Source organism: Sarcophilus harrisii, chromosome 4 (assembly GCF_902635505.1).
Source record: "Sarcophilus harrisii chromosome 4, mSarHar1.11, whole genome shotgun sequence".
In the NCBI taxonomy this organism is placed as follows: domain Eukaryota; kingdom Metazoa; phylum Chordata; class Mammalia; order Dasyuromorphia; family Dasyuridae; genus Sarcophilus; species Sarcophilus harrisii.
In genome coordinates, this window is record NC_045429.1 from 387,662,014 (window position 1) to 387,682,354 (window position 20,341).

Sequence of the window (20,341 nt, forward strand, 5' to 3'; positions counted from 1 at the left end):
CTTCCTTAGGTAGTTAGCTGTCTGAAGTCAGTTTCTTCACCTGTAAAATGACTTGGAGAAGGAAATGGCAAATCACTCCAATATCTTTGCCAAGAAAATCCCAAATAGGGTCACAAAGAGTCATACATGACTGAACACCTCCACCAATGGGCACTTAACCCGTTATTTCATTGTACAAGGAACTCCAGGATAAAGACATTTCCTCTGCTAATGTAGTTGGGCATCTTCAACTTTGGTCTTAGATGCTTGGAGCACTGAGAATTTACCCCAGCACCATATAACTATATATGAATTCATGGCTTCTTGGTTCCTTTGCCCCAACCTGCTTCTCTTATGAAACTCTCTTATGGTCCCAAATGCCCCAGTCTCCCACAGGGGAAAAAAAGGTGGAATTAGAGCTGTCAGGAACTACTCACTTTAATAAAGGGAAAAAGAAACCCATGGTGGTGATAGCAATGGGCGTGTACAGATTGAGTTTTCAGCTTCCTGACAACTTGCTCCCGAAGAAATAAGCCAGGAATGACGGTGCTTGGAGCCTGCCAGAGATTGGTTTGCTTACTGTTGCTGTTCTTTTGTTTATTCCTATTTCTCCTGCCAACTCAGCTTCCACTTCTCTGCCATGACTCCTTGCCCATGTTCACCCCCAGCTGTAGCCCACAGAAGGTCCTAATGAGAACATCTGGATTCAGTCATTAGCTGACTTTGGGCAAGTCACTTAGCTCTCAGATTTAGTTTCCTCAGCTGTAGAATGGGGAGAAATAATAATGCCCCCTCCCTTTAAGGATTGTCATGAAGATCAAATGAGATATTTGAAAAGGAGCTGCTTAAATTTTAGCTGTTATTTTCTTGTTTGGGGACAAAGCATTCAACAAGCATTCATTGGGGAATCTGATGGGTTCACAAAAATGAATAAAGATACAATTCTTATCCTCAAAGGGTTCACAGCCAACGATTCCCTTTCCTTAAGGAAGAGGCCCCCAAAATCAACTGTTTAAAGATCACTTCTCTCCAACTAAGTGAAATGAAGAACTAACCTTCCAGAGCAGTGGATCACTTTGTGGGTTCAAATTACAGTGCATTTGAAATGACCATGTGATGGGGACTTATGTGGCAAATATTTTTCAGGAGGATAAAAAGGAATAGAACTCAGCAGCTTCCTAGCCCCGAAGGATCAGTTGTTATTCAGCACAGTTGACCACAAACTTGACTTCTTTGTGCATGGAGTAAACTGGAAGGTTTTTATTTAATTCTGGGGCAGGTTGAAACCAGGCCTTTTTAGTCAAACCACTGCAATAGGGAAAATGCTACAAGATGGATGGAGACATCCAGATCTCATGGCCTTGATTAAGGAAACCCAAAATTTGAGGAAATCAATTTATAGTCTTTTAGGCTAATAGTCTTTTCAGCTTTGGCTTTATAGTATTATCAGTGTATGTTGTTGAAACATCAAATACAGGGGGCTTGGGAGAAGGGGGAAGAGTTGGAATGGGTCAAGGAGGAGATGGGGAAGAGGGAGGGAGGGGAAAAGTGGGAAGAAGGAAGGTATTATTACCCCTATTCTACAGCTGAGGAAATTGAAGCTGAGAGCTTAAGTGACTTAAGTAACAGAGTCAGTTAATGACTGAATCAACTGTTCCCATTAGGACCCACTGTGGGCTGGGGGAGAATGAGGGAAAGGAGTCAAGGCAGAAGAGTGGAAGCCGAGTTGGCAAGAAAAAGGAGAATTTAGGGGAATGGAAGGACAGCAGCAGGAGGCAAACCCTCTTTGGGGGGGTGGGAGAAGCAGAATATAAGGGGTATATCAAGGGATGCAGTTCAGGAGCTAAGGGAGAAGATAATTCCTGGCATAAAGAAACATGAACAGAAGAGCAAAGCCCAATGAATAGGCATACTACCATTATGTGGTGTCCAATAATGGACTCAGTCCATTATTTATCTTTGTATCTCTAGCATCTAATACAGTGTCTGGCATAGAAGAGGCACTTTTATCAGATGATTGATTGAACTGAACTGTCATCATCTGCAAGTATTCCTTATTTCAATATACCTGAATTGCAAGGATTACGTGCAAGGTTTTGAGCTCTAGCTCTGGCTTTACCATTAACTAGCTGAGTGGCCCTGGCTACATCATTTATCCTTGTTGGATCTCAGTTTCCTCATCTGTAGAATGGGGGGATTGGACAAGATGAAATCTAAAGTGCTTTCCAGTTCTGTGGTTTTCTGTTTGTGCATGATTTGTGAGTGAGAAGGGGGAAAGAGATAAGAGATGGTTTGGAGAAATTTCATAAGGTTTTATTGAAACTGATACATATACGTGCTAATTGTTTATTGAAGATGTTCACGACCTCTTTTCTAACATACAATTTCTCTTTTATGTTTGGTCTAGTGCTTCATCTCAGCTGTTAAATATGATAACTATGAAGGAACTTTTCTTTCATTCACTGAGTTCAGACAGCAATACCACCCGTCTTGTGATCCAGTGAGGGGGAGGTTTCTGCGTTTGCAAAAACACTGACGTTATGAAGTTGGTAAACATGCCGGGAGAAGTTACTGATTCTGTTCTCTGAGAAGTCCGGTAAACTGGACATTCGTAAAGATTCTTTTTTGTGCTGAGATCCTTGAAAGTATTATTTGGAGTGGAAACCTTCATTTGAAATAAAAAAAAAAAATCAAGCAGTTAGATTGTATAATTCAGGGAGACTAAACATTTTTTTCCCTTTGCTATATTTGGGAGATTTTGTTACAAATTCAATGTAACCAGAGTACAGATAGTAATGTATCTGATATTGAGTATTGTGACAGAAAAACAGATCATTTAAAATCATCATGGCCACAGTTTTCTTTAAAACAATAGCTGCTGATATTTCCATGGCACTTTATGGTTTGTAAAATGCTTTCATCATAACTCTGAGGTAAATAATAAGTATGTTTAGTTGTTAGTGCATAAGCCAAGTCCTGACTAATTTGAATAATGCATACCATGAAGTAATCATGTGTATCTGAATTTACATTATTTCAAGTTATAATTATGTAAAACATGGTGCTTGGTTCTAGCCCAGTGGATAAATGAAGTACAAATTTAAATAATGCTGACTACTTCAGGGGATTCATTATTTGAACAAATTGAGACTTGGCTGTATTCCAAGGTTCCAGTTGATCTGCCATCTTGACATTATTGTCTACAATAAAGCTGATCAAAGTATAACCAGCCTGCCTGTGCCAGATGATTCTTGTTCATTTCCTCCCATAAATTCACCAGAAGGAGCAGGGATATGGTGGTAGATGTTTAACAATTTGGCTTGCCAATTAAAAAAAAACCTTTTACATTTAATCTCATTTATTAACATTTTCTCCATCAGTATCTTGAATCTAGACAAGCAACAAATTAAAAAATCAAGCTAATTTGTAATTTGCTTTGATAATTTCTGAAGTGTAAATGTTCACACTGAAAATTTAACTGGCTCTCTTAAGTCACTTAAAGCTGGCTTTATCAAACCCATGAGAGGGAGCCTTCTTTTTGTTTTTGTTTTTTTCCCTCTTGACATCATAAGGACTATTTCTTGGCTTTTTGGCTAAGAGCACGGTTATTCCATTAATCAATCAAAGCTGAATCACATTAAACGATCTCAAGAAATAACCAGTGTCAAGTACATATAATTGATGTCATGAGCATCAAAGATAGATACTTATATTTATAAAATATTCCAATTGATTCTAGTTATAAATATTAAGAAACATCAACTACATAGGACCTTATATGATAACTCTATATTGCTAATTCAGTTTATAAAGTACAAATCATATTCTGTCTTCATCTATCTTTCATCATCAGGACAATTATATTGAATTATCAACTAACTCTGATATGTTCTATCAATATTGAGCCCTAGTTGGCAATGGCTCATCCCCAATTTTGAACTTTGATAGTCCAGATGTATAATATGCAACCGACCTTCCAATAACCTCTGCAATCAATGTACATTTATTGAAAACAGTTCTTTGTTTTTAGCAGTGGAATATCTGATGTCCTGTCTTTGAAGTGAATTTTTTTTGTAAGAAGTAACTGGAATAACAAATGTTTAGTCCACTTTAAACATCAATCTAGTAGTGTTTGGCACATAGTAGGTGCTTAATAAATATTTGTTAACATTGTTATTATAGCCTGTAAACATTTGTTGAGAATAAAGATTTTTAAAAATTTTGTTCTTTCAGTTTTAGCACTTATTTCCTAGAATAAATTTCTGTGTTGAATTAAAATTATTTCAGATTGGAGTATCATTTTGAGCGATGCTAATTTTTATATCTTTTTATTTTCAAAATACATGTAAAGATAGTTTAACATTTACTCTTGCAAAATCTTGTTTTCCAAATTTTTCTTCCTCCTTTCTCTCTAGTTCCCTCCCCTAGACAGCAAGTAATCCAATATAGGTTGAACACGTGCAATTCTTCTAAGCGTATTTCCACATTTATCAGTCTGCACAAGAGAAATCAGATCAAAAAGAAAAAAAAGCAAGCAAATCATAATAAAAAAGTGAAAATACTATGTTATGATCCATATTCAGTCCCCATAGTCCTCTTTCTGCTTGCAGATGATTCTCTCCATCACAAATCTATTGGAACTGATCCTCTATTGTTGAAAAGATATATTTATTTTTGAAAAAAAGTTTATTAACTCACAGGGCCCATGGCTAGGTGGTTTGCATTTTTGCAGAGAGAATGTTAGTTGACCTCTGGCTTCTAAGAATTTATGATTTGTGGTAAATTGTGAAATATTTACCTTTTCAGGCATAAAATGTATTTCTGGAAAATCAGAATATCTCTCTTGAGGCAGTGGCTCATCCAAGTATTTTTCTTCTGTGTTCCATTTTGCTCCTTCCATATATAAACCAAAAATGTTAACTCCAACTTTATTCCTTTCTACGTCCTGAAACCAAAAAAAAAAGTAACTTCAGTGAACTCAGGCATTCTTTTAATGCCCGGCAATAGCTTATTTTGGAAAGGTGTCCTCCAAAACATTGTCAGGGAAAGCTTTTAGTATAAACTGATGAACAAGATTGTAAGGAAGTAGATTCCAATGTGTAAGGGAGCCAGCTTAAACCTACTTCCCCTCCACCCCCCACCCCCCACCCCCAGCTAATTGTTAAATTTTCAGTGTGAGTATACCTCAGAAATACGGAAGCTACAAATCAGGCCTGTTTTATTGTTTTGTTGATTGCCTAGATGTAAGATACTGAAGGAAAAATGTTAATAATACAGATTAAATTTAAAAATGTGTATTTGTTTCTTTTTTTTTCCTTCCCTCTTTCTCTTTTTCCCCTTTTCTCCCTTTTCCCTTTTTCCCCTTTTCCCCTTTTCCCCTCCCTCCCTCCTACCCTTTTTCCTTTCCCTTCTTCTTTCCCTCCTTCCCTCTCTCTCCCTTTCCTCTCATTACCATCACAGCACTGAGTAGATTTTTTACTTTCCCTTATTTACTCCTCAAGCACTATTATTATAGTGTGGATTACATTTGAGGAAATAGAGGAAAACTGAGGTTAAATTATTTATTTTGAGTCACACAACTAGTAAATGTCTGGGGTTGGATTTGAACTCGGGTCTTCTTTATCCTGGTGTAGTATTATGGAAAAGAGCACTGGATGTGAAAACAGAGGTGCTGAGTTCAAATTCTGGTTCTGCCTCTTATAAGTTCTGTGACCATGGACAAATCATTTTACATCTCAGGGCCTGTTTTCTCATCTGTAAAATGTGAGGGTTAGACTAGAGGGCTTCCAGGTCAGTCCTAGAGCTTGGATTCCTTGATGCTCTTTGCAACATGACACTCCATTACTGCCCCTTCCTCTCCCCTTTCAACTCCACATTTTGTCAGTGTAAGAATCTGAAGCATTTAGTGACTGGAAAAAATCGGAACTGTCCCTCCTTCAAGTACTGGTTATGTTCACTCTTTTACCTTCACAGCCAGGTAGGTAGAGTGCTAAACTTACTTATTTAGTTACTAAATTCAAATCCAGTTTCAAACACTCATTATGTGACCCTGGACATGACATTTAACCCTGTTTGCCTCAGTTTCTTCATCTGACATGACAGATGAAAAACAGCTTTTTAGCCAAGGGAAATCACACAAAAACAAGCTCATGCCGTCAAAAACACCAACATTCAGAGGCTGTCCAGCCCTGAATTTATGCTTAGACCCCCTACTTCTACAGCCCCAAACCTTTACAAGATAAAAGTCATATTCTCATGGATACCTCTGGCTCTAGAAGATCTGATGAAGTTCAGCAAACTTGGCTAATCTTATATTCATCAAAAGGTTAGAAATCAGATTTGAAACAAAACAAAAAATTTCCGGTGAATTTTTTAGCTGAGAGTTAAGATTATAGGAACCCCTTATTCTATGGGGACTTTGGATTGATCAAGGTTTTACTGTACCTAAAAAGGATCTGGATGGATAACACAGAGACAGTCTTGGCAGCAAGTCTGTGCTTTTCAGCTGGAATGTTTTGGCAAAGATTCAGCCATAGAGAGCAGGAAGACCAGTCTCTTTAGGGAGGGCCTCTGTGCTTACCCAGATAGGGCCTGTATTCATCAGCTACAACATAATTATTGTTTCCAGCAGGTGGAGAATCCTGGCTCTGAGTGAGACTTGATCTCTAACTGAATGGTTGCATGAAGGCTGAAGTTTTTAAAAGTCAAATCATGCTTTGACAAGAGAAGGGGCTATCTAAGGAAATCCTACTGGGATTCAATTTTTCAAAGTAAAGAAGCATTTAGCAATAAGAAGAAAAACGGAAACAGTTATTAAGCACCCATTGTGCTAAGTACTTTACAAATATCTCATTTGAGCTTCCTAACAACCCTGGGAGATTCATACTATTACTGTCCCCATTTTTACAGTTGAAGAAACTGAGGTTAAGTGACTTGCTTGGAATTACATAGCTGAGATAGGATTTGAACTTGGGTCTTCCTGACTGTAAGGCCCAAAGGATCATAACCCTCTTTTCAAATTTCATTTTTTTAAAACTAAATTTTAATATAATTCTTGCTTTAAGTGAGGCTGAGCAGCTAGCTTGTATGGTTGGATATAGTGCAGGGTCTGGAGTAAGGAAAAACTGAGTTCAGATGTAACCTTAGACCCTTTTTTCCCCTTTCCCCCTTCCTTCCTCTTTCCCTTTCTTCCTTTTTCCCTCCCTCTTTTTTCTCTCTTTTCTCCCCCTCTCTCTTTCTCTCTTCCTCTCTCTCTTTCTTTCTTCCTCTTTCTCTCTCTCCCTCCCTCTCTCTTTCTCTCCCTCCCTTCCTCCCTTCCTCTCTTCCTCCCTTCCTCCCTTCCTCCCTTCCTTCCTTCCTCCCTCCCTTTCTTTCTTTCTTTCTTTTTTTCCTTCCTTCTTCTTCTTCTTCTTCTTCTTCTTCTTCTTCTTCCTCTTCCTTCCTTCCTTTCTTTTTTCTTTTTCTTTCTTTCTTTCTTCTTCTTCTTCTTCTTCTTCTTCTTCTTCTTCTTCTTCTTCTTCTTCTTCTTCTTCTTCTTCTTCTTCTTCTTCTTCTTCTTCTTCTTCTTCTTCTTCTTCTTCTTCTTCTTCTTCTTCTTCTTCTTCTTCTTCTTCTTCTTCTTCTTCTTCTTCTTCTTCTTCTTCTTCTTCTTCTTCTTCTTCTTCTTCTTCTTCTTCTTCTTCTTCTTCTTCTTCTTCTTCTTCTTCTTCTTCTTCTTCTTCTTCTTCTTCTTCTTCTTCTTCTTCTTCTTCTTCTTCTTCTTCTTCTTCTTCTTCTTCTTCTTCTTCTTCTTCTTCTTTCTTTCCTTTCTCTCTTTTCATTCCTTCCTTCTTTTCTTTCTTCTCTCTCTCTTTCTCTCTTCAATTGAAGTTAAGTATTTGCTCAGACTCACACTAGCTTTTTAACTCCAGTTCTGCAGACATCAAGGTTGATGCTCTATCCACTATACTATATAGATGCCTGCAAAACACTTAACTGTTTGCCCCAGTTTCTTCATCTGTAAAGTGATCTGCAGAAGGTGGCAAACCACTCCAATAGCTTAGCCAAGAAACCCCCCCAAAGGCTCATGAAGAGTTGTATAGGACTGAACAACAAGAAGAACCATATCTCATATCTTTTGTTATAAAGCTCCTAGGACAGATCCTAGACACAGCAACTCCACAAATGTAGAGGACTCCATTTCCCTATACCTATTACAGTCTTCCCTGGCTTAGGAAATGATGGGCCTGAGTCTCTGTGCTGTTCCCTTCAATTTACCACCCAGTGGCCACTCCCTGATGAGGAGCCTTTGGGGACACCCTTCAGCCGGCCCTCAGCTGGACAGAGCTAGTGAGGCAATCCAATTGTGCTAAATGACCATGTGGAGTCACCTCCAGGCCAGGCAGTAGAATTGGAATGGATTTCTCCTAAGGGAAATGAATAACATAACAGAAACATTAAATAAGTCAAGTGTGTTAGAATATAGAATGTATTAAGGACTCATGTGTTGTAAGCCTAGAAAAGTAGAAGCTACATTGTGAATTAGTGTAGATGCCAGACAAAATCATTTTTATTTATCCTAGAGGAAGTGACTAGTCTACTTCAGATTTTTGTCATGTAATCTCAGTTGGGCTCTTATCACTGGTGGTTCCAAACCTTCTCTTATCCCCTTAACAACACCAACTTTCTGCTTTCATCTTGGCAGAAAGACCTTACCTAATAACTCTATTGAAAATATAGGCATTAATCTCAAAAATTCTCAATATCATCTCTTGTACGTTGCTTTTTTATTCTGGCATGTACTGAAAAGTGGACTGCTTTTCTTGTTGACAAGGCCAATTCCTGTATTAGAGCTCCAGATCCCATTCCCACTCATCCCTTATGGAAAGTGTTCCTTCATAACCATCTTCTCCCTCTCTAATCTTCATTATTTCCCTTTATACTGGATTTTTCCTAATTCCTTAGAAATATGCCCAGGTCTTCTCCATCCTTAAAAACCTTCATATGATTCTACCATCCCACCAAGCTATCCTTTATTTCTTCTCCAATTCATATGCAAACTTCTAGAAAAAGTCATCTATATCCATTGGCTCTTCTTTTTTCTCCTCTTATTTTTAGGGACTGATTTCATTTCCAACAGATGATATCCATTAAACTGGAAAGAGGGATGGAGAGGTCTTTGAAAATGACCAAGTATCTTATTACCTTAAATGCTTTCTTCAGTATGAACTCTTTATGTGCCAGACATCTAGAAAATGTTTCATCCTGGGGGTCACTGATTACATGATGGACAAATTGAACAGAGTCTACAGAGATTTTTTTGGATCTTGCATAATTTTGGAGTACGGCTATAAAGAAACCTGTGATATTAAATAGATAACAGTAATATCAGCATTTTATTTTTAAATTTATTTATTAGTTTTTGACATTTACTTTTATAAAATTTTGATTTCCATTTTTTTCTCCTTTGCTCTCCTCACCTCTCAATCAATCTGATATAGTCAACAGCATTTTATTGTGTTTAATGTATACTAGAGATGAGGGACTGAGCTTATTTCCCTACTTACCCTTACAAGATGACTATATTTGTGATCCTTATTAGCCTGTTTGATTAAATATATCTGTTTCTACTTTTACTTTTTCTTGCTAGTTCCTTTCTCAGAGGAGGAGGCTATCAATCCATGTTACACAGAGAGGTATGTGCTTGGGCCTATGCTAATTCCCAAAGTCATCTAAACATTTAGAGATGATATTTAAACTGCTATTGATGAATTTTGCTAATGAAATTATTTATTAGTGTAACCCCTTTTAGAGGATGCCAAGGGTTCAATGAGTCTGGGGTTGCCATTTGGGAAGCTACTATCTCCAAAGTTACTGATGATCTCTTAATTGACAAATATAGTGACCTTTTCTCAGTTCTCATTCTTTTTGACCTCTCCTTGAGTCTGTGACACTGCTGATCACTTTCTTCTTCTTCTAGGTTTTCCTCCTACCTAATTGACTATTCCTCCTTTGTCTCCTTTGCTGGATCCTGCTCCAGATCCTGCCCTCTGATTAGCAGTGTCCCTCTGTCTTGAGCATTCTCTTCTTCCTTTTAATGACTACACTTGGTATCTCATCAGCTCCCACGCATGTAATCATCACTTTCATGCTGATGATTCTCAACTCGATCTTTCCTGCTCTAGTCTCCTGGCTGATTTCCACATGCCTTTCAGACATAATAATATGTCCAGTAGGCAACTTAAATTCAACATGCCCGTAACAGAATTATCTATCCCTCCTCTTAGTTGTCCCTGCCCCAATCTTCCTTATCTGTAGAGAGCAACACCATCCTCCTAGTCCCTCAGTCTAGCCACCTAAGAGTCATCCTAGATTCCTTGCTATTTTTTACACATTCTCCCCATCTAAACTATTGTCAAAACCTACTGATTTCAACTTTGCAACCTCTCTCTTATGGCCTTCCCTCCCTCCCAACCCCAGACACTGCCCTGACTCTGGTGAAGGCTCTCATCACATCATGTCTGGACTATTGTAATTGCCTTTTGGTGGGCCTCCCTGCCTCAAGTCTCTCCCCACTTTAATCCATCCTCCATTCTGTCACTGACATGCTTTTCCTAAAGTGTAGGTCTGATCATGTTACTGCCTTAACACAATAAACTCCAGTGGCTCTCTATTGCCTATAGGTAAAAATATAAAATCCTCTGGCATTCAAAGCACTTTATAGTTTAATCCCTCTACCTTTCCAGTCTTTTTGCCCACTAGAATGTGAACAAACCTTCTATTTCTCAGCTTCAGGCATTTTCTCTGGCTGTCCCCTATGCCTAGAATGCTCTCCTCCTCCACTCTGACCGCTAACCTCCCTGGCTTCATAAAATCCCACCTAAAACCCAGTGCTTTCCCTCTTTTAATTGCTTTGTATATATTTATTTGCATGTTTTCTCCCCCATTAGATTGTAAACTCCTTTAGGTCAGGGACTGTTTTTTGCCTCTTTTTGTATACTCAGAGCTTAATATAGAGCCTGGTACATAGTTGGCACTTAATAAATGTTTGTTGCATTAATGAATGAGTGAAAATGAAGTAATTTGAGAAGTGTTCTGGAAGGGCCCATAGGACTTGCTGCAATATATCTCTACTCTTACAGAGTTGTAGCTGCAGAGTTATCTATCTGTGGGAAAAGGAGGAAAGATTTCCTCAGGACAATTAGCATCAATGGTAGAAGAAAAGAGCTTAGTATGGTGGATCATTTGGGGTCAGGTCAAATACAATTCAAGTGGGAAGGAAGGGAATAAGCATTTATATAGCACCTACTGTGTGATAGGCATTGTACTAAGCACTTTACATAATCTCATTTTATCTTTACAACAGGCCTGGGAGGTAGGTGCTATATTAACCTCATCTGACATCTGAGGAAACTGAAGCAGACAGAAAGTTAAGGTATTTTACTAGAATGACATATCTATTAAAAGTCTGAGGCCATATTTGTAATATAATATTGAATAGTAGCGGTGATAGTGGGCAACCTTGTTTGACTCCTGATCTTATTGGGAATGGTTGTAGTTTGTCCCCATTACATATGATGCTTATTGATGGTTTTAAATAGATGCTACTGATTATTTTAAGAAAAAATCCATTTATTACTATATTTGCAAGTATTTTTAATAGGAATGGGTGTTGGATTTTATCAAATGCCTTTTCAGCATTTATTGAGATGATCATATGGTTTTTGTTAATTTCTGAAGCCATATTTGAACTTAGTTCTTCCTTACTGAAAGGCCCAGCACTCTACATACTGTGCTACTAATTGCCTCTAAGCTTATACATACACACATACAAATATATGGATTTATTAGACACCTATAATGTTATAGGCAATGTGTTAAACTCTGGAGAAACAAAATACACAAAAATGTCTTGCCCTCAAGAAGCTTACATTAAAAAAAAAACCAACCAACCAACCATGCATGTACATAGGTATGCATAAAATAAAAACAGATGAGCTAGAAGCTTGGGGAACAAAGAAAAGCCTTATGAAGAACATGATACATGAGCTGAATTTAAAGGAGGTCACAGATTATAAGAGATTCACTTTTAGCTTCCCCAGACCCCGGTGGAGCAGCAATGTGGAGTACTGATAATTGTTTCTTCCAAACCATCTTCCTGATTTTGGACCCCAGAGACCATGGCCAGCCATCTTTTAAAGAATTTTTGAAGAGACTTGAGCACTGGGCTAACCAGCACCACCAGGAAACCTATTCCCATACCCCCTTCTCACCATTCTGTTATTGTGTAGATACAGTTCTTTCCCTCCCATCTTCTCTAGAGGAATATAAGCCCTATTAGCTATTATTTAAATTCTTCCTCTTGGGATATATTGTTTTACCCTTCAGGAAAATTCCAGTGCAGGGACAAAGCCCGTGCCATGATGACCAGTTAGGCTTCTAATCTCTCACCATTAGAAGCTCACTCTTTGGGTGAAGAGATTAGACCTTCAGGATTCTCCTTTTAAAATGGCTAGAATAGTCCAAAAAACCACTATTAACAAAGAACTCAAAAACATGAAATTAGTATAGAATGTCTCAGAAGTCTGGGATATTAGAAAGGTTGTTTTGAAAGGAAGGATAGAGAGGTGAACTTTGGAGAATGGTGGGGGTGATTGGGGGAGGATCTGAGACAATAGGCTCTAATGAAAATGGGTGCCAAAAAAGGATGTGTGAGGGTACCAAAGACCTATTGACAGCTTGACAATTTCACCAAGGTTAGCCCCAGGTTCCTACCTTGTGGAAAGAAGAAAGTTGGAAGCCAGAATCGGGTGGGAAAGGATTTAGTGGGATCTTTCTCTTCTTCCTCTTCTTTCTGTTCAAATCTTTTATTCCGATTTATGAAGGAATACTTCCAAATGGTAGTTATTTTACTATATCTGTTTGTAGGCATAGAATAGACTTTAAGATGGCTGATATCATAATAACTTTCTTAAATTTATTAGGTTCCCAACTGAATTGATTCATTTCTATTCAGCCAATGCTGAAAATATGTTCTTTACAGTACACTGGAAGAGTTTAGATAAGGCCTGCTTCCTGTTTTTATGGAGCTTTGAGTAAAGTAGGAGAGCATAATATAAATATAAATATAAGACAAAACAATGCACTACAGAGGTGTTAAGCAGACTCTTTTTCTATTAGAACATAAGCATCCTGAAGGGAGGTATTATTCATTTTTGTCTAGGTATTTATTGTACCTAGTACAGTGTATGATATATTGACAGAAAAGGTAGAACAAATATATCTGGGCATTCATCCAAATGGACCATAGCACAAAACACATTGGTTTTATGGTCATTCACTCAAACTCCCCTAACTCCCCTGCCCCCCCCCCCCCAAATCTGGTAGAACTTGCCTTTTTCCTCTCTCCTTTTAGCGATTTTAAGATTAGGAATTTTCAGTATAAACCCCTTCTGCTACCCTTAACTTTTGAGTAAGCATAAAGGAGGAAGGCTGCTAATCCAAGTCCTTCCTTCTTCCCAAGAAAATTGTGGATCAAAGATGCAATGCCTTTCCTGGGGATGCCATTGATGAACCAAGTCCTACACCCAAGTTTTGCAAAATGCTCTGACCTTGCACCCTCTTTTATGGGCTAAGAATGACCTTAGCATGGCCAAAAGTGCCAAGGAAACCAGCAAAACTTGTAAATTCCCAAAATAAAATGGATGGGCTTCCCAGTACTATAGGGTTGGATGCTAGTTCCATTTCCCAGTTTGCAACCTGGTAGACTGAGTTCACTCAAGCTTGTAGTGATGGATGGGGAGCCAAGGTGAATGACAAAACTTCATTCTATAATCCAATCCCAGTCTATCAAGTTGGAAGTTTGAAACTTTCCTCACAGACCATGGTATTCCTATGAATAAGAAAAGGGCAAGCTAGTTCTTGAATCCTACATAAAGTTGCGATATAGACACCCAAAGGCTGATGCAAAGAGTTTTTTTTTTTTTTTTTTCCCATTATTGTACATCTCAAGTAACCTTTATATCTTATCTGAAAACTTGCCCTATATTGGTCAATCAGTTATTGTTTCCATTTTCCTTCAGCGGAATAAGAAAGATACTTTAAGGAAGAGCAAGTGGGACACTTTCCCCCCCCCCCCTCCTGATTTTAGGGAACTGCACCAGCTTTCCATTTCCTCCCAACTCAGAAAGTTTCTAATCTTTCCTCCAATTAGAAATCAGATGAACTAATTTTATATCTTGGATAATTGTTTTAATTAATTAATTACTTTTAATTGATTTGTCTTATTTGGTTAATTGTTTTTAACACATAAAAATCCATCAAATCCATCTGCTTTTGTATTAGAATCCAGCGCCAAAGCTGACAAGGAAAGCCTGATTTCAATTTGTTATGTAATTATCTTAAATTGCTTAATAAATTGATATTCTCAGAAGCTTAAACCTTTGTTTCCTTAGTTATTTCATCTTTCATCTGCTACAAAACCTTAAAGTACTATAGAAATGTAACCTATCTTTTATCATTTAAAAGTAACATCTTTATATATTATCTTTATGTCATCTATTTATAATATCTCTTAAATATGCATACTTAAAATATTTTTTGTTAAACAGCATGGCATTCTTGAAGGGGATGCAGGGCATGTATACTGGGGAAAATCTAGCTGATGTAGAGGCAAGATATATTAAAACAAAACTTTAAAATTAAAATTAAATTAAAAATTTAAAAAATGAAATCAAAAAATAAAAAAATCTTTAAAATTAATGTAGTTTTTAAAAATATGAAAATAAATTAAAATTAAAGAAAAAATTTAAAAAAGATATATGAAGGCATTGTGGTATAGTGAAGAGGGAATTAGTCTTGGTTTTAAGAAGATCTGGGTCTAAGGTTCACCTATGATAAATACTGACTGTATGATACTCGTCAAGTCACTTTAGCTCTAGATGTTCTTGTCAATATTCTAAAACTAAAAGTAATAGCAAAAATTTCAAGGTATATTAATATAGAGACTTCCTTCATCTGGGAGCTCCATTTAGGAATAAAATCATATGATCAGTCCCTAATCCTAATAAAGGGATATGTTGCAATTATTGTTACTTTTTAGTTTTATTAATTCAGCTATTTTCATTGTAGAATTCTATATTATACTCTTTTGACTTTTGGAAAATTTTAAGGTAGATAAACTTGCAATTTTAAGTTTCTGTATTCTTAGAATTAAAGAGTGTTTGGAAATGTTTTTGTTCCTTCCGTTTTTTTTTTTTTTTTATAAAGATCTTGGAAAATCTTGTGCTGAGTAATAAGATACTCCAGTTCCCCCATGTGCTTAGAAGGGATATTTGGAAAGGTGAGTTAGATATACCTACCTTACTTTTCTGGTAGAGGATCATAATGCTAACTGAATCCCTGTTTAAAATAGAAGTTTCTATTCCTTTAAATTCGCATTAGCAAAAGCAAACCCACAAGATACCAGAGGATTGCATTTCAAGAAGTACTTTGCAGTTAATCTGCCACTCGTACCTATAACGTATAGCATTGTAGGTCACTTTTGCCCAGTTCTGGATGAATGCCAGGCGTAGGAGAAGAAAGGTGGTCCAGGAAGACAATACCTTTTCAGTTTCATAAGACACTTGCTGTTGGGATTGAGAGACAGACACATCAGTTTTTTTTTTTTTTAAAGACTTAAAAAGTCACTAATTATTTCATTATAAAGTCTAATAAAAGACTTTATAATGAAAAGTGGAGAAGTCACTGTAGGAGGAAGTCATTTTATAATGAAAGACTTTTATAATGAAAAGTGGAGAAGTCACTGTAGGAGGAAGTCATTTTCCAAATGCATAGCCAGGGAGACCTGAATTCAAATTCATTCTTAGGCACTTACTAATTGTGTGACTCTGGGCTAGTCACTTAATTCACTAGCAGTTTTAAGTTTTATTATTGTTTTAATTTTGTAGATGAGGAGATGGGTTTAGAGAAGTAATTGAGTCCAGCATTGTAATACTAGTAAATATCAGAGGTTCTCTGACTCCGAATCCATTCTGGGCTTGGCAGCTTCTCATCACCCTCTCAGAGTCATAGAATGTCAGAACTGCAAGGAAACCAATTTAACCCTTCATTTTACAGATGAGGAAATTAAGGTCTGAAGAAGTAAAGGAACTTGGCCAAAGTTGCAAAGCTACTTCTCAGAACATCCATTTTCTTGCTGCTACCAATAAGATGCTAAAATTGCTTTTTCCTTGTTAAAAATGACTTTTCATAGATGTCAACTAAAGTTTTCCTAGTCTTATTTTTAGTCATTATTCCAAAGCAGGAAGGAGAACTCTCTAAGGAACTCTGCTTAATCATTCAGATCCATGGTATCAAACTCAAATAGAAATGGGGGCCACTAAACCATACATAAGGATCCCCATGGGCTGCATATTAACTTAGAAAACCTTACATTAACATTATCCATGTTTCTCTGTATTTTTATTTTATAAAATGTTTTCAAATTACCTTTTAATCTGGTTTGGAGCACACTAGGGAATGTTTGATCCAAGTCAATGTTGGGAATTACAATGTGTCCAAAAGCAAGTTTAGGAAACAACTGTATATATATATATATGCTTGTGGGGGAAATGTGATCAACATGTTACTAGTCAGAAGAACATAGTACATGCTAACAATGATCATCTAAGGTAAAGAGAATGAGAATACTGATGAATAATAAAGGGAAGGACTGAAAAAGTGTTTTAACTCATTGGTTATTATGAAATTTAAAATAAATTTATTGAACAAGTCTAATTGTATTGATTTTACTGTTAAAAAAGGTATTGTATGACACAAAGATTGTTCTAATCACATTAAGCATTTTCTAGTGTTGCCACAAACTTGATTTCATAGAAGGGTCAATGTGTTGATTAAGAGCATTGATTTCCTTTACATGTTTTTGATCCATAGTTCTAAATAGAAAAAAAAAACAAAAACTATGTGCCCCTTACCTGCCATAACTCAGGCACTTTGTTTTTGATGAGACAATCATAGATCAGTTCTAGCTTCTGGTTAATGGTGCTTTCACCTCTGACAGCCCCCTGGAGTTCTTCCAGGGACTGGTGGATTAGGGATAATAACTTATCAAATCGACCAATTTCTTGACATAGGAACGTTAATAATGCAGAATGGAGGAGGGGATCAAAACCTGGTTTAAAAAAAGAGAAGGCAACAAAATCATATTTTGTAGAGAAAGAAGGAGGTTGCAGACAGAGTGATGTTTGAAGCTAATGCAATCTGACAATACCTTGGCTCATTGAGATAGGTGTTTTTAATAGCTCTTGAAAAGTATTTAAATAAGAGATAAGCTATGTGAATGGCAGGGCTGTTGAACATCTAAATAGAGAATTTATCACAGCCTAGTGGCCTGGATAATGTGACCCCTTGACTCTACGTTCACAATTGTTGAAGACAGCAATTATAGGAGCATGTCTTTGAAAATACTAAGGCAGCGAACAGGAAAGCAACACTAATGGTACATAATGGTTTGTGGTATGATTTCTTTAGAATAGTCCTGTAAAGTGTACAAGGTGAGCACTATGATCTTCAGGAGATTGACTCTGCCTAAGTTGTGTGCACGTCTATAATTAAAGCTATCAATAAAGTGATGATAAAGCTTATCAATAAAGCTATTGTAAACTGACCCTTCCCCTTTGTACTTTTATTCATATTGAATCTCTCGCCAATACCTTAACCAATCAGTTCTTCAATCTACTCACTTCCTGCGACCTTCTCCTCTACTCCACCTCAGTCCCATACAAAGATGGTTATAAACTTGATCTTGCCATTACCTGCAAATGCTCACCTCTATGTTCAAGATCCCAAATCTCTCTCTCTTTTTTTTTTTTTAAATTTAATAGCCTTTTATTTACAGGATATATGCATGGGTAACTTTACAGCATTAACAATTGCCAAACCTCTTGTTCCAATTTTTCACCTCTTACCCCCCCACCCCCTCCCCTAGATGGCAGGATGACCAGTAGATGTTAAATATATTAAAATATAAATTAGATACACAATAAGTATACCTGACCAAAACGTTATTTTGCTGTACAAAAAGAATCAGACTCTGAAATATTGTACAATTAGCTTGTGAAGGAAATCAAAAATGCAGGTGTGCATAAATATAGGGATTGGGAATTCAATGTAATGGTTTTTAGTCATCTCCCAGAGTTGTTTTTCTGGGCATAGCTAGTTCAGTTCATTACTGCTCCATTAGAAATGATTTGGTTGATCTCGTTGCTGAGGATGGCCTGGTCCATCAGAACTGGTCATCATATAATATTGTTGTTGAAGTATATAATGATCTCCTGGTCCTGCTCATTTCACTCAGCATCAGTTCGTGTAAGTCTCTCCAGGCCTTTCTGAAATCATCCTGTTGGTCATTTCTTTTTTTTTTTTTTTTTTTTTTAAATTTAATAGCCTTTTATTTACAGGATATATGCATGGGTAACTTTACAGCATTAACAATTGCCAAACCTCTTGTTCCAATTTTTCACCTCTTACCCCCCCACCCCCTCCCCTAGATGGCAGGATGACCAGTAGATGTTAAATATATTAAAATATAAATTAGATACACAATAAGTATACATGACCAAAACGTTATTTTGCTGTACAAAAAGAATCAGACTCTGAAATATTGTACAATTAGCTTGTGAAGGAAATCAAAAATGCAGGTGTGCATAAATATAGGGATTGGGAATTCAATGTAATGGTTTTTAGTCATCTCCCAGAGTTCTTTTTCTGGGCATAGCTAGTTCAGTTCATTACTGCTCCATTAGAAATGATTTGGTTGATCTCGTTGCTGAGGATGGCCTGGTCCATCAGAACTGGTCATCATATAGTATTGTTGTTGAAGTATATAATGATCTCCTGGTCCTGCTCATTTCACTCAGCATCAGTTCGTGTAAGTCTCTCCAGGCCTTTCTGAAATCATCCTGTTGGTCATTTCTTACAGAACAGTAATATTCCATAGTATTCATATACCACAATTTATTCAGCCATTCTCCAACTGATGGACATCCATTCAGTTTCCAGTTTCTAGCCACTACAAACAGGGCTGCCACAAACATTCGTGCACATACAGGTCCCTTTCCCTTCTTTATAATCTCTTTGGGATATAAGCCCAGTAGTAACACTGCTGGATCAAAGGGTATGCACAGTTTGATAACTTTTTGAGCATAATTCCAAACTACTCTCCAAAATGGTTGGATTCGTTCACAACTCCACCAACAATGCATCAATGTCCCAGTTTTCCCGCATCCCCTCCAACAATCATCATTATTTTTTCCTGTCATCTTAGCCAATCTGATAGGTGTGTAGTGGTATCTTAGAGTTTGTCTTAATTTGCATTTCTCTGATTAATAATGACTTGGAGCATCTTTTCATATGACTAGAAATAGTTTCAATTTCTTCATCTGAGAATTGTTTGTTCATATCCTTTGACCATTTTTCAATTGGATCCCAAATCTCTTTACTTGAGTTTGGCTTTCCATCTTTCCATCTGCCATTTTTTCACACTATAACCTTCAGCTCCTTGACCATTAAGTTCTCTCTGAGGCTATCAACCCTGGACCAGCCACACTCTTTTCTCTTCACCATCTGGACCTCTTGATGAACCAGTTCAAATCTATATTAAACTTGAGCCAGTGGCCCCCTTATTGTATCTTCAATTGTGCCCTGACAAGCCTCAGCCTCAGATTATTCCTACAGTTCACTGCCTTAATTTCTATACACACTTCTATATGAAGGCAGAGAAAAATCACATAACTATTCTGAGTGGGTCCATCATATTTACGTCACACAACTTCAGCTGGGCCCTCATTGCTACTGTGCCTTCCTTATAAACTCACTTCACAGCAGTTCTGTTAAATCTTTCCATCCCTTCTCAAAGCTCCCATTATTCTCCTTTCTCTCACTCTCTCAGCAGAGAACCTTGCCTCATATCTCCCAGAAAAAGTTGAAGCCAGTTACTCCCTTTTATCCCTTGTTGCTCATCTCAAATCATTCAGATGCCTTCTGCTACTATCTCCTCCTCACCCTGACTCACACGGCTTTACTTCTCATCATTGTCAGGCCTTCTACATGAACAAGAAGTCTCATTCCATCCTGTCTCCTCCAAAAGGTGGGCTCTTCATTCATCCCACTCTATCACTTACCTTTGGTTTCTCCCTACTGCCTACAGACATGTTCATGTCATCCCATCCTCACTTGAGCTTTCCATTGCTGCTTTTATCCTTTTTCTCTTCTGCTCCTTGAAGAGACGTATACAAGCCATGTCTCCTACTTTTTCTCTTCTCATTCTACCAAAACACTTCTCTCCAAATTTACTGATCCTTAATCACCAAATCCAATGGCCTTT

General features: G+C 37.2%; 1 protein-coding gene across 1 annotated transcript in view; it reads right to left on the reverse strand.

The window, feature by feature from the left end:
* Window positions 1-2,276: 2,276 nt before the first annotated feature.
* Window positions 2,277-20,341, reverse strand: part of DNAH14 (dynein axonemal heavy chain 14) — a 361,979-nt gene continuing 343,914 nt past the window's right edge. The window contains exons 82-87 of the mRNA XM_031968698.1: window positions 16,932-17,128; window positions 15,472-15,584; window positions 12,733-12,875; window positions 9,163-9,317; window positions 4,778-4,924; window positions 2,277-2,644 (exon numbers count right to left, since the gene is read on the reverse strand). Of these exons, the coding sequence (XP_031824558.1) occupies window positions 2,435-2,644; window positions 4,778-4,924; window positions 9,163-9,317; window positions 12,733-12,875; window positions 15,472-15,584; window positions 16,932-17,128 (965 nt within the window). The 3' untranslated portion in view covers window positions 2,277-2,434. The remainder of the gene's footprint in view (window positions 2,645-4,777; window positions 4,925-9,162; window positions 9,318-12,732; window positions 12,876-15,471; window positions 15,585-16,931; window positions 17,129-20,341) is intronic.